The following is a 15,707-nucleotide window of genomic DNA, read 5'->3' as shown; positions in this document are numbered from 1 at the left end:
AGATGAGGATAAATCTGTGTTTTGAGTGACGTATGCCCTGATCTGACGCCCATGGTTGCCTCTCATTTTTTTTGTGATGTATAAACCTTTTTAGGGATGCGGGTCACCTAATGCACAGTACCCAGTATTTCCACCAGCCCCTGATGGCAATAACTCGTACCCAACTCTATAGGGTTCAGGTATGAAGATAAATAATAAGACCTAAGTCCGGACACTAAGATCTGATTAATACATGGAGTCGGGTATAATTTGTAAAAATTTATACTAGACCCGAGCCTGACCTGAGTTCCGATTAATTAAAACCCATAATTTTTCAATTTAAAATTAATAAAAATTATTATTTTATCGAGTATAACTCATGTATTGTAATTCATGTAGTTCTTATCAGGTCCGAGTATGGATTCTCTTATGGTGGATTCCATTAGACCCGAATCCAGACATGATACCCTACCCGAAAATCGGGATCAGGTTTGGTTTCACTGGGTCCTAACTAAACCCGACCCCTTGATCACAACCCAATGGTACAGTTGCATAGCTGGTGGGGGGTATGCCTAACCCCAGCTTGCCTATAAAAAAAAACTGTCTACATCAACGGCAATGGGCTAATTTGTTGAGAATTCCTCCCGAGTAGATCAGTCAAAGTCAGAGATAAAATTAATCAACGATCAGCCGGCCTAATCTTATGCAAAGCATCATTGACCCGCCATTGATTAGTTGTCGGCTAACGAAATTCTATTCCCACTAGTTGATTTCAACCTTTTGGCAAAATTGGAAACAAATGTCTGCACTCAGACACAACCATGCATCACCATAGCCTTCATACTATTTTAGATAAAATTTGTCAAATAGACATCATTTTTGCACGAGAGAGAGAGAGAGAGAGAGAGAGAGAGAGAGAGCATAACAGCTCACTTAAGTCAAATATACAAATAAACGGCTTGCATCAAGAATTTCCAAGATGAAACCATTTGTTCTCTTGACTTCTCCACGGGGACATCCTCGAACTTTAGTGAGCCGTCTCTCTCTCTCTCTCTCTCTCTCTCTCTCTCTGTTTTTCATCCTCTATATAAGCACCTCTTACCTCCAATAATTTTCATAATCACCTCTTCAACCAAAAACTTGCACACACCAAGCACAAGAATCTTCAAATCTCTCTCTCTCTCTCGAACAAATATGAAAATCAAGAGGGAAAGCTCTAGGCTTCTAAAACCAGATTACCAAAATGTTGCCCCTCCACCTACTGATGTCTGCTTCCCTCTTAGTGCCTTCGACACCGTAAGCTACGACGGCCACATAGCTGTCATCTATGCCTACAGAGCCCCTAATCCATCGAACATGGTCATTGAACATGGTTTGCGCAAGGCGCTAGCCGAGTACAGAGAATGGGCCGGCCGGTTCATCGAAAACAAAGATAGCCGCCGGTGCATTCTCTTGAACGATGCCGGCATGCGATTCGTTGAGGCGTCGTCGGAGTATCCTCTCGGCTACATGGACAAACCTTCTCCTGAATACCTTGACTTGCACCCACCACTTGAGGGTGTGGAGGAGTTAGCCCAGGTGCAGCTCACTAGGTTCTCTTGTGGGTCGCTTGTAGTAGGATTCACGAGCCAACACATGGTCGCAGATGGATTCGCAACAAGCAGCTTCCTCGTTGCGTGGGGGCGAGCGACGCGGGGTCTCAACATCCAACCTCTTCCTTTTCACGATCGCACCATTTTCATCCCTCGCAACCCTCCAAAGTTCCAATTCGAACACTGCGGCGTCGAGTTCAAGGATATCAAAAACATGTTGAGCTTATTAGATGGCTCCAACATCAACTCAGACCTTGTAGACACAATCAGTGTGCACAAGGCACATTTCTCTGCAGAATTTCTATTGAAACTCAAGGCCAAGGCTTCTATCAACAACCCTAGAAAGCCATATACTACGTTTGACAGCCTCCTTGCTCATCTTTGGAGGCAGATCTCTCGAGCCCGTGGGCTTGGTCTGTCCGAGACCACCGAGATCCGAATTTCTGTCAATGGACGTGCAAGAATGAACAACCCTTGTGTGCCAATGCAGTACTTCGGCAACCTTGTGTTGTGGGCATTCCCTCGAGCCAAGGTGGAAGACCTAGTCGTTGAGCCACTGAGTCATGCAGCTAGGCTCATACACGACGCAGTTGCGCGTGTTAACGACGACTACTTCCGGTCATTCATCGACTACTCGAGCTCGGAGGAGAAGATGAAGGGGTTGGTTACTACTGGCAATACTGCTATCAGGGCATTGTCTACCAACTTGGAGGTGAATAGCTGGTTGAGGTTCCCTTTCTATGACCTAGACTTTGGAGGAGGGTGTCCAGACATGTTCACTCCTACATATTCTCCAGATGAGGGTTCTCTTTTTCTGGTCCCTTCGTTCACACAGAATGGAGATATTGATGCCTTCGTAGGCCTCTTTGAGAAAGACATTGATACATTCAAAGACCTCTGCTACTCGCTAGAATAGAAAGGAGGGAATCACAAAAGGGAAGCAGCCCTCAATCTTCCCACACATGGTTGGCAATACTTCTTTTTATATGTATATTTTTTTTATATTGGGTAATAAGTTACTTGCAAAAAAGAATATGATCCCTAATAAACTGAGTAGAATAGGTCAGGAAGGGTCACAAAAGAGAAGTAGCCCTCAATTTTCCTACACACGGTTGGCAATATTTTATTTTCCTTTCATTGTAATCAAATAGCACTTTCTTAAGGAAACCACCAAGTTAAAAATCAATGAGAAGTCAATAGCCTCTGATACCATGTGCGGAAAACAGAACTCAAAACACGTATAGAGTATGTTCCCTTATAATTCTTATTAACTAAGTCAGATATTTATACACAATTGCTGAAACAAAATTGTTTAATTTGTTACAAATGAGTGGTTCTGAACATAATTCAAGAAAAGGCCTACTGACTGTAAAACTAATTTTACAGTTAAGCAACAAAATATACAGCTATACAGCATAAGCCTTCTTGAACTATCACAGATCTCGCCATTGGGAGCTCTACGTGGTTGGTAGGAGTTGTCATTGCACGTCTTCTTGTGGTGGGAGGTTGAATAACTGGTGGGTACCCCAGCCATCATTTAAAATGATCTGATCAGTGGCTGGTGGCAAGTAGTGGGGCACTGATCCCACACACGGTTGGCAATATTTTATTTTCCTTTCATTGTAATCAAATAGCACTTTCTTAAGGAAGCTACCAGGTTAAAAATCAATGGGAATTCGCCGGTGTCGGCAGGGGCTCGACCCCTGCCGATCCGCTGCCGTCGGCAAGGGCTCGACCCCTACCGATCCGCCGTCGATAGAGGCTTGACCCCTGCCGATCCGCCTTCGGCAGAGGCTCGACCCCTGCCAATCCACCGCCGTCGGCAGGGGCTCGACCCATGCCGATTTGCTGTCGTCGGTAGGGGCTCGACCCCTGCCGATTCGCTGCCGTCGGCAGGGGTGCGACCCCTGCCGCTTCGTTGCTATCGGCAGAGGCTGTCCTCCCGATCGATTCGTTGCCGATGGCAGGGGTTATTTCCCCCTGTCGCTTCGCTGTTGTCGGCAGGGGCTTGCCCCCTGCCGCCTTAGTGCCGTCGGCAGGGGCTCGTCCCCTGCCGCCTCGCTGTCATCAGCAATCAGGGTTTTACTCCCTGTCAGTTGTTGTCGGGTAGGGGCCGAGGCCCCTGCCATTTGTTGTTCGGTCAGGAAGGGAACGAGGTCCCCTGTCACCTAATTTTACCCATGTCCTCATTGCACCATTAATTATATTAGCAAAATTGGATATTTAACACTCTTGCATATTTACGCAACAGGTCCCGATCGTGCTTCGCGACTCAACCCTCGTATTATCCTCACGCGTAGGCGTACGCAGCTGCACGACATTCCGAGGTAGGGTAAAGTCGCACAAAGGGCAATAAATGAACCTATTTAAGTTAAAATAATTAAGATGCCCATGCTAGACATGCTTAGAGTTATATGGCTTCTGAAATGCGTATTTTCTTGTTTTGCATGCTCATGGGTTGAGGTTCAATTTCATTCTTCGATTATTATTTTGTGTAGTTGTTTATGAATTTGAGGTGTGGTTTCGTACTTCGTGCAATACCTATGCTCTCGTTTGCTTGCATATATTTTTGCCTGCACGTTTTCTTTGAGTGAGGTATGACTTCGTGTCTCATGTATTACTTATGACCTTATGTGTTTGCCTATCTAAGTGGTCAATGTATGGTTTTGGTACCTCGTGTATTACTTATGTGCGGCATCGCAAGTCGAGAGTTGTTTGATGACATGTTATAACCTACATATGCTCACACTCATGGTAAATATGTACTTACATAAATGTAGTCTTGTGCTTATCCTGTTATCACTTGTTTTCAAAACACTAGAAGTTGCACTTGTGCGCTATAGTTCTTTTAAAGAGGATTTCCTTCTGCAAACTCAAGGCTCTTCAAAATACACAACTTTTGCAAAGTTAAGTTTTAAGTTCTATGGGATTTTGAAGTCACATATAGGCCCTCCCAGGTCCACACACTTGGGAGAAATATTTTATAACCCCGATTCGAGTTGCGACCCAATTTGAATAACCCCGATCAGGGGCATGAGCCTATGGATGAGTGAGATTCTGTTGAAGGACCCATTCTTTATTTATCAATATAGTGTCGCATGTCGATACTAAGATAAATTTTGGATGCAAGATTGATAGTGATGTGCCTTGTGTGAATGACTTAATGTGGCATTATGGATTTTAAGGATGAATCGTGCCAAATGAGCACTCTTATATTCTTTGGATTGTTATGAAGTTGTGTGTTGGGTATTCCTTTTGAGAAGCCCACACACCTCCCTGGTTCAGTATAGCGTACTTTTAGACATGCACAACATGTTAAGTACTTTGTTGATCGAACGAGAGATCCGAGACAACCTTGTATCATGAAATATGAAAAATGTTGTTGAAATGAATTTAAGACTTATCTTGCGAGGCTGTGTTGTATTAATTCTTTTGCAGATAATATCTGTTGGGGTTTCTTTTGTGGAACCATTTCCCTTTTATCATAGTCGTACTTTTGACAAGTACGACCATACTTTTTGACAAGTACGTCTTCTTATGTTGCGATGATTGGATAAATAGGTTGTGGCAACCTCGATGAGTGCAAATAACAAAGTGTTGTGATCACCTAAATAAGTGATGTTTCTGCCTTCACCGGCAAGATACTCGAATTGGTCGAAAGGCCAGAGTATGTAGAATGGGTCTTCAGTTAACTACCCCTGATGTACTCATTCGAATCGCTGACTCCTGTCAGAAGAGAGGACAGGAAGGTACAAAACTTCGATGGATAGGCCATTAATGGCAGTTACGAGCAAAAGACTCGGCTTCCTCAGTCATCAGAGTTAGGGGAATGAGACTACCATAATTATCCTAGGTGGTAGCTCTCCATGTTTGGGATGCATCCATTGTTTATGCTGCTTTGAGGATTTCTCTCTTGGTCACCGACCATTCCCTTAGGTGCGGACTCAGTCAGCTACCCGGGTTATCATAAAACACATAGCATAATAAACCCCCGGATCAGTCTAGGCTGTTTCTAGAGTCGTGCCTTGTGCGTACCCGCTTGGCCAGTTAATATCGAAACATAATTTAAATCCGATCACACAATGTATTCAGTTATGCACGTATGAAAGTTATAGGGTACAACAAGTTCAATACTTATGGAATTGTGTGTGTGGTTGATGAAGCATTGTATTTTGCTAGTTAACTTTCTTGTGCAGTGTTTTGCTTGTAATAGTTAGCCTACTTGTGCCAGTAAAATGCTTGTAATAATTTTAGCATTGTGCTCATGATAGTTGCTCTGTGAATCTGTTGAAATTAAATTGCTATATAATTGCATGTCTACTTGACATATTAAATTATTCTGCTTAATTATGTTCAACATTGTCATGTCTGTGCACCTACCAGTTTTTAGTGAAACTGACCCATTTTATGGGCAGGTTCTGGATAGGTAATACAGTCTGCGATGGCACGATGGCGTGATCAAAGACCTAGCCGCACTGACTTTGCCTGTCATACTTACGGTATCTATCATGCTTGAGTAAAAACAACTCAGTGAGCTTACCCCTTGCCCTCAGGGAGTCTCCACATTTCGGCTTGCACAAGGGGTGACTTCCATGGGATTTGAACCTAGAACACCTGCCTAGCAGCCTAGGTCCCATCCCACTATGTCAAACCCCTTTGGTGGTGACTATAGAAGCACTTAAATGTCAATCTTTAGAAGGATATAAATAAGCATAAGTGACCAATCAATTGTTAAGTGTTATCGGAAAGCAGTTAGAAAGGTATGCAGTTTTTCTTTTGTATTTTTTGCATTGTTTATGAAGCACTAAATTACATGTTGTATATTAATTATTAAATAATGTAATAGTGACATGTAGTTTGATTATGCACAAGAACCCGTGCACATTCTATGTTAAAATGTGGATTGTATACTCTCAAATATACAATGTTTATCAAGAATACCATGAGACCTTCAGCTTTTCATGTTTGATGTTATGTATCATGCAAAATAATTTATAATATATATACATGTTTAGTTTGCAGAATTACGTAACATTTTGAAAGATTCCTTATATGTATTATATTTTGCATTCAGGAATATATTGAGAACTAAGTGCAACAAAGGAGTTAAATACTTGAATAAAAACCATGAATTGTATACACATGAAAAGGACTGTGATGTCTATGCATTTTATTGAATTTTAAAAGTTTTGTATATGAACAATTGATTTTGAAAGTTTACTGTATACATGCAGTTAAAGAAGTTGAAAAAATTGTGCAGACGTAGTCATTGCTTTTACATGTCATAGAAATGTTTAATTATTGTGGCATTAATTTTGTAAATTTTGTATTGACACAACATGCCTAAATGAAAGTAGTTGAAAATACATTTGTTTGAAATTTTCTTTTCTTTCTTTTATGAAAGGCAAGCTGTGGGGTTTAGGCAGACCCTACCAGTTACACTATACCATTGGGTTTTGAACCTGCAACGTCCCAAACACAAGGTGACTTGCACTAGCTGCTCCGACCATACAAGCGGAGCCCCCCGTTGGTAACTCTGGTCTACATGCTTACACACATAAAACAGACTTTTGTAAAAAGGCACATTACACCTCACCCGTTACGAAGCACTCTGTCTGCTTTGGGGTGCCTCTCACGTGACAAGAATGTCCTTGTACCATGTCAATAATCAATTCTTTATTCCGTTCTTCAATAATAACTTGTGCTATGAGTAGTAGTAGTTTTTTTTTAATATTTTAGAAGCCAACTAGGGAAAGCGTAAGTTCACACCCGATCCATTCTTCATTTCATGTCCTCCATCCCCGCTGCAAATGGGATGGGTTCGGATGGATCCTGGCTTTCCCTCCGATCCACTACCATCCCTAAAGCTGAACACAATTAGTGACCTGGCTAAGGCCCTCTTTGGGAACCTCGTGTGGGAGGAACAGTGGAATCCACAATAACAAAACACGTTTGGGAGCGAGTAAAAAAATGGGAGAATAGAGCGCTGAGGTGGGAGCATCCTGTGGATGTTGACACTTGGAAAAAAAACTTTTGGCATGTGGACAGGGTGGGACAATGTGTCCCCAACCAGTGCTGGATTTAGATTATGGATTTGGATGTCAATTGGGGTATTATCTGGGTAATTTGGACCCATAGGTTAGGACGCCTCGATGTGGGCTCCAGTCAGTTATTGGACCAAATAGGGAATGGATCTAATTGGATCAAACCCAATCCTGGATGGGTGGGACGTCCCCCACCCACTTGATAAGTCCAATAATTCAAATCATCTATGGTTAATAAATGGGGGAAATCTTAAATAAATAGAATGTCCAAAGTTACACACTTCTGAATGAAATCCCAATTAATTAGGGTTTATCAAAATAAATAGAAAATGGGTAATGACATGACTATGATAAGTCTAGAAGACCACTTCCTTCCACAGGATGTTAGAGAAGACCTCCTACAAGGAGGATTTTAATTGAGGTAAGTTTTGAATATTCTCTTTACCTCTAAACATTATTAGGAAAGATTATGCAATGCTAAAGAAGTAGGACAAGTCATGATTGACAGTCTCTCCCTCCCACACTTTTTTGGGAGGGGCTCCATATGAGAAAAAAAAGGTTTCAATCTCAAAATTAAGGAAAGAAAAATTAGTTACCTCTTCACCAAGCAACCAACGTTGGAAGGACTCATTGAAAATCTGATTTTTTTTGAGATTTTCCTTGAGAAATTACCAAATTCACGGAGGAGGAGAGATGAGGGTTTATATGGGTGACCCACCACATGCCACCCCCGTTATCTCTTCTCTCATGTCTCAACCTTTTTTCTTTTTTGTCTTTTTCCTTTCCTCTTGCTCCCTATCTTCCTCACCATACCTACAAGGTGTGCAGGTTGGAAGAGGACGACAACCAACCAATTGAATCCTCAAATTATCACACTTGTGGAGGTAGGTATACATGAGCCATATGCTTATTCATCGTGCTAAGTGGCACATGAATATCGTCTAATATATTTACTACAAAAAATTTGTGGATTAGCGACAGACACTATCCGTCACTAATCCATCGCTAATCCTTCACTAACGTATTTAGCTATGGATTGACGATGAAAAGCGTCTGTCGCATAATCTTGGTCGCTAAAATAAGACAGAATTTATCTATCGCCAAATAGCGACGAATTAACGACATACATGGTTCGTCGCTAATCCGTCACTAAATAAGGACTGATTTGGTTTTGCAAAAGAATGTATTCTGTCGCTAATTCGTCACTAAAATTTAAAGATGAATATGTATCTGTCGCTAATGTTCGTCACCAATTTAGCGAGGGATTAGCGATGGATTAAATTATGTCACAAAATATCGGCTGATTTAAATTTGCAACGAATATTAGCGACGGATATTATCCGTTATAAATTTTAAAAAGAAATAAATTTTTTTAAATATGAATATCAAAAAAAATTTCTCGTTATACAATTTATATAACCTGTGTATAAAAAACAAAGTACACATAAAAAATACATATACAAAGCAGGTAAAACAAATTTAACACAAGTTTTATGTTAAACAAATTTAACAACCCAGTATAGTCCTTGCCAAGTTCTAATTAATTACAAGTACGTGAAACAAATTAAAGAGATGAAACTAATCCCCGCCAAGATTCAGAGCACCATCCTCTTCATTGTCTCGCTTTGCCTCTTCATCCATGCCTCCATCAGTTCCTCTACGCTGATCATCTCTAGCATCCTACAAAAGAACTGAAATGTTAGTATTGATAAACAAAATATAATAAAATAAATTATATGTAATCAAGGTAAATTGTTGAATGACACATAGACTAGCAATAAAGTGAAGAACAATAATTGAATTCAGATATATGTTCTAAGACTGACAAAAAAAAATCATAGTGATTCAATCATGCAGATATGTGTTCTAAGGTTGTAAAAAAAATGTCACGGTGATTCACGCATGAATATAATGTTTATAAAGCTGTCAAATAAATGTGTTATGTATCATAATCATGCATATATGTGTTATAAGGCAGTCAAAAAACTTTCATAGTGATGAAATCATGCTTATATGTGTTCTAAGGTTGTCAAAAAAAAATTATATTGATTCAATCATGCATATATGTGTTATAAGGCAATCAAAAAACTTTTATATATGCTAATATCATGCTCATATGTGTTCTAAAGTTGTCATAGTGATGAAAGGATGTTTGTATATGTTCTAAGGTTGTCAAACCACTTTCATAGTGATTCAATCATGCATATATGTGTTATAAGGCAGTCAAAAATTTTTATAGTGATGAAATCATGCTTATATGTGTTCAATCATGCATATACTAGCTTAAAATCTAACGACATGAAATAAATTACATGAATCTTTATACCTGACGGGCACCAGAGCTCATGTTGAATTCAAACGAAGTTCTCCTGTCCCAAAAAAAGTTGCATAACTCATTATGGACAGGGTTGAGAATGACTTTATGTAAAAAGTCATGCATTTTGTCCTCAAGACGCTGACACACACCATACCAAGACATAACAAGGTTAATCAGATGGTGGGAGTTGATGCTGGTGGGAGAACTCTGAGAGCCCTGGCTGTAGAAGGCAACAACTTGTGTGGTGTTCATGTTACTCTCAAACTCGAACACACGACCTTTTTTGGGTTCACCGGTTGCAGTCACCCATACTGCAGGATCAAAAGACGGATGCTGAGTAGAACCATCGTCATATCTCTCTACCATTTGCTGCTCGTATGACTCCTACAAAGTAATGATTACAATATGAATTAATAATGAAGAATTACAATGTTTATGATAATGTAATTCATAGTAACTTGTATATTACAATGTTTATTAATACAATAAATACATACTGATGTCACTCTCGTCTTCTCTGATACAAACTCTTCTGTGCTTTTACGTTTATGTGTTTCAACAAACACATCTTTGTAAGGCACAATATTTTCTTTTTCTGCTTCCCGCAAGGTTAAAGGATAAAAAATCAATTAAAAAGCATGGATACAGTCACATCAAACATTGAAATACATTCAAATCATTCATATCAAAACAATATCAAATATGTACCTGTAACAAACACACTACAATATCCTGCTAACTTCATGTTTTTGGGTGCCATTGCTATGCTCGTGAGTCAAACCCATCTACTAAATTCTCACCTTGAGCCAAAAATGTGCCTTTGTTGGGTATACTCATGGGCAATGTGGTATCGATTTTATGATCTTGAAACTTAAAAATTCTTCACTAGTTGAGATGTTACCTTTTATGGGAAACATTTTTTCTTCCAACCATAACTTGAAAATCCAAATCCAAATCTCACGGTCTTACCTCATATAGTTTTGGATGAAACTGCACATCTAGCTCAAATAAACCCAGTTTTGGATTCAGATACTATTGTTTCAAATCCTGAATCTAGTATCGATGTCCTAGAACAGCATGTCAGAGAGACTATTGTTTCGAATCTTGAGACTCCAAATCAACCGGTTTCCAGGTGTTCCTCTCGGCAATGTCACCATCTTGCATACTTAGATGATTATGTTTATGCGTTAGCCACCTTCACACCCATGATGAAGGCCTTACTTAGCTCCAATAATCAATCATCTTCAGGTAATTTATATCCTATTGCCCATTTTATCCCTCATAAAAAAATTTCTTCTGCCCAACTTGCTTTGTTGGCTTCCATACGTTTTTCAAATATCCCTCAACGTGATTGGTCTGAGCGACTCTAGAGGTATATGGCTTGGGAATATTCTTATCTCAGTCTGGAAGGGGGTTGGGATAGGGATCTAGATGATTTTTTCAACTAGCGCGCATCTTAGAATTGGTAGTGAATGCTGATGATAGATGGAAAAATGCTGACGACAGATAGGCTAATGACAAACACTGAGTATCTTTAGTAGAAGAAGCTGAAAGCACTTTATGGGGTTGATGAAATCTTGATGACAGATGCATGTGTCCTGACGACAAACATAAAAAAGGCTTATGGTTGATAACAGATACTGAGTGTCATTAGCAGAGGAGGCCGAAGACAAATGCAGAAAAGGCTTGTGGCTGTTGACAGATCTGGGAAATGTTGATGACACGACATGTGTTGTTAGCTCATGATAACTTTTTTTAGACATAATTTTCGATCCTGGGTCAGGTTGCCTTAATTTTTGGCTCGTTGGAAAGTTGAAATCTTCTACTTTAATTCTCTTTTTGGTTCAAAATCATAAAAAGGTCAATTTGAAGGCCAAAATTAGGATCAAAACCAAACTTATTTTGAGTTAAGCCAACAACATGATTTTCTCAGTATATAAAACGTCTCTTTCCAAAATGGTGTGTTTACATATGCTCATTTTTGTTGTAAGTGTGAGAAGGTTGATCGGTAACAAAGAGGTAGACACACTAGTTTTGCAAAAGAGCAAAAGATTGGCTTTGGCGAAGTATTTTCAAAAGAAGTTTTTGTGAAAGACAAAAACATAGATAGTTGATGGTGCAAGATGATAGCTAAAAATATGTATATAGCTCAACACGACGGTCTCTCTGTAATGCCTGTCTATATAGGCAGAAAGGTCTTGCCAAACATGGTTAAATTGAAGACTAAGCTTGTATCTTGTTTCACACAAGGACTTTCCCTTAAACTCAGTAATTATGAGATGAAAGTCTTTTACGGAGCGAGGGTCAAATAAAAGACAAAACAAGTGTATTGTCACTTAAAATCACATGAAAGACGACTCATATATTTATGAAGACAAAGACTTCTTTTGAAAAGATAGAGACTAGCCTTTGTGTAAAATATCTTCTTTTGAGAGACATTTTAAATGATTTTTCTAAGTTCACCTCTGTTTTTGAAGAGAATTGTGATAGGACAAGTTTACATGCTCGTTAAATGGGCTTCAGATTGCTCAATCAATCTCTGAGTTAACCTATAGAGATCATCTTTGTCTATCTACAAGATGATCTTATGATAAAACTTGGTAGGCTTTTTTAATAAGATAGATGAGAGCGTAAAGCTAAAGAACACCCTAAAGGTGTCCAAAACCCTAAGATCCTACAAAACTATGGAGATAGGACCACAACCTAAAAAAAATGATGATGCCACCTAAGGTGGAACACCGGTCATGGAGGTGTCCTCAACCACCAACGTTCGTAATGACCTAAAACACACACTAAATTATGCCTAAAACTAAATGTCTTCACACCACCAAAGACTGATAACGGGCCTTAAGCAGCCCTCTAATACACAAACAATGAGTGATAATGTTGCTAAATCTTATCTTTAACTATCCTAGAAAATTCAGCCTCAAACGGGTTCACAAGTTCATTGGGATGTTTCACCGAACAGTAGGTGAGCTTCCCTCAAACACATGAAAACAACATTTTATCTCAAAAGGTTCAACAAGAAAAATTCATGAAACACAATATAAATCTTGTCCAAGTAATAAACTTCACAAAAATAACATTAAGATTTATGAATCAACTCAAATAATCATAGGTAAATCGGTTCTTATGATCAACACATAAACGTCCAAGACTTGACAAATAATGAGACTTGTCCTAAAGGATACCTTATAATACATAATCGATTTTCATTCAACCAATAATGAGTAAGTGGCTGGCTTCCCCCTACAACCACATTTTTTCAGTGCCACTGCTTCACCCTGGCCTTGCTTCACAGCTGCCTCGATGTAGGCTCCTGTTTTTGCCGTTTTAGCATCCCCCCACCCCCACCCACCACTGCCAGGGCCAAGGTGCGGCTTGGGGAGCCTCCTGTTCATGCAGACCACCCCCATACTCCTCTTGAGCTCGTTGTCAAATTACTTCTGTGAGATGAAGTAGGTAAAGGCGAGAGAGCAGCCCACCCCATACTCCTCTTGAGCTCGTTGTGGGATAGTTGGCAAAAATGCGTTGATCGCCCGAGCATCGAGCGAATCCATGTCTAAATGGTCCGTGCTAGGGCCAAGAAGAAGTTGCAATTGATTCCCTTGTGCCTCCTCAATCTCACAGCCGTTCCCCAAGCGTTTAACGTTGAACTTAAATCTCTCAACTTATAACTATTTTTTGCCTTGCTTTGCTGCCAGCAAATGCCCTCTACTGACAAATTGCACCCCAGGGTGCGTTCGAATGCTCTGGTCCAACGCAAGAAATCACCTCGCCCCTTTTTCCAATAAATACTATCAGAAATTAATTTCTCCTGATTTTTTAATTTTTAATCTGTTTTTTAATTTTTTGTAATAATTAATTAAAAAATGGTTTTTTATTTTTAAATTCATTTTTTTACGGATTTTTTGCCGAAAAGGTTGAGATTTATAGAAAAATTACAAAATCTCACTATATTCGGCTGCCAATATTTTACCTCAAAAAACGGTTTGTCACCACTCTCAGTGGAATAGAAAGCACAATACAACCAACGAGGCTTCCACTTGTTTGGTAGGAGCTATTAGTGTATGTCACCATGTGTGGAATGTTGCAAGTTCAAAACCCAATGGTATGTTGTGTATCTGGCAGGGGTATGCCTAACATCAACTTGCCTTTCAAAAAAAAGGAAAAATTAATACAAAGAGATAGATGTTTTGGATAATACAACCAAAGCAATTGACTAATGCATTAACACCATGCCGGATGATATTATGGTGAAGCCAGGGGTGGGCATGGGTGGGCGGGCACCCACCCCAGAATTTCTTATCGGACCCAGGACGGGTTCGGACCTGACCCGGACCCGAGAACCCATTAGGGTTAAAATAGTAGGGTCGCGGAGAAGGGATCGCAACACCTTTCTCTGCGCCGCCCTCCCCCTTCCTCCTCACCTCCCGTAACGGCCATCGTCGGCCGTTGCATTACCAGTGGTCGTTGGCTCCCTCTCGTCCTCTCTGTTTCCTTCCCCCTCTACGATTTTCAGCGAGTCGATCCCTTGCGCCAATCCTACCGCGATGAGCACCGGCGTCTCCCGCAGGTAAACCCCTTCTCCTATTTTTCTTTTCTCATTCGATCGGGATCGCCGGAGGACTGGCAGAGGGTCAGTTTCCTCTCTCGGAGCCTCCCACTTTCCCTGGGGTCGTCGGAGGTCGGACAAAGGATCGGGTGTCCTCTGCCAGAGCCTTCCCCTTCCCCCGTGACGGTTGGAGGTCCGATAGAGGGTCGGTGGCCTCTGTCAGAGCCTTCCCCTTCCTCTGTGAGGGTTGGAGGTTCGGTGACCTCTACCAGATCCTCCCCCTTCCCCTAGGGTCGTCGGAAGTCTGACAAAGGACTGGGTGGCTTCTGTCGGAGCCTCCCCCTTTTCCTTCGATGGTTGTCGGAGGGTCGACAATGCCTGATTGCCTTTGTCGGGCCCTCCCCACCCATCTGAGGTCCGTGGGTGTGGGTGTGGGGGTGGGGTGGGGTGGGGGGGGGGGGCTAGCAGAGGTCCCGACCACCTCTATCAGGCCTCCCCTGCCCCTTTGGTCTCTCCGGCAGGACGGGGGGGGACTCCTCCCCTGGCCTCGTGCCTGCTGGCAGGGGGCTTTGCCCCCTATCCCTTTGTTCTTTTCGGCATGATAGGGGGGGGGGGGGGCTCTGCCCCTATCCTCGTGCCTGCTGACAGGGGGCTTTACCCCCTGTTCCTTTTATCTTTTTGGCAAGACAGGGGGTCTCTCTCCTGTCCTCGAGTCTGCCGGTAGAGGGCAGAGCCCTCTGCCCCTTTGATCTTTTCTGCAGGACAAGGGGCTCTACCCCCTGTCATTTTGAGCGTCGGCAGAGGCAAAGCCCCTGTAGCCACGAGCTGAATGCTTCTCTTATGTGTTTTTTTTGAAACGCGCAAAACTTGGATAATTTTTTTATCTTTTTAATGATTTGGCATTACTTGCTAGAACTTGCGAACTAAAAATAGGGTTTGGACTTACTTGGCATTACTTTAGATGAGGTAAACTGCTTATTTCATGTAAGAGGAAGGTCTAGAGATCACATCGGGTTTGAACTTTGAAGAATTTTACGGTACCTACTGTTACCTTCTCTAGAATTTTACTTTCACTTGATGATTGAGAGTTTTAGATTCAGTTCATATCATGTTGTTGATACTCATTGCTTAGTTACAAAACATAGTTTATTACCTAGCTTCATAGAAGATTGTCATTTTCATTTTACTCGATCCTTTTTTGCAATGAGATTTGGTTCATA

General features: G+C 41.0%; 1 protein-coding gene across 1 annotated transcript; it reads left to right on the top strand.

Moving 5' to 3' along the window:
- The first annotated feature begins 1,197 nt into the window (after window positions 1–1,197).
- Window positions 1,198–2,757, top strand: LOC149829114 (agmatine coumaroyltransferase-2-like). The gene has a single exon (XM_090017285.1). It carries the CDS (start codon window positions 1,336–1,338, stop codon window positions 2,485–2,487), a length of 1,152 nt encoding a protein of 383 aa, XP_089873411.1. The 5' UTR covers window positions 1,198–1,335; the 3' UTR covers window positions 2,488–2,757.
- Window positions 2,758–15,707: the final 12,950 nt, after the last annotated feature.

The sequence above is a fragment of the Nuphar pumila genome, chromosome 9, assembly GCF_984573655.1.
Source record: "Nuphar pumila chromosome 9, dmNupPumi1.hap1.1, whole genome shotgun sequence".
Lineage (NCBI taxonomy): Eukaryota > Viridiplantae > Streptophyta > Magnoliopsida > Nymphaeales > Nymphaeaceae > Nuphar > Nuphar pumila.
The sequence above is the reverse complement of the archived record's forward strand: the minus strand, read 5'-3'. Positions and strand labels throughout refer to the sequence as shown.

Bases quoted from the DNA above. Each gene is read 5' to 3' on its own strand.
- LOC149829114 (XM_090017285.1), top strand. From the start codon at position 1,336: ATGGTCATTGAACATGGTTTGCGCAAGGCGCTAGCCGAGTACAGAGAA.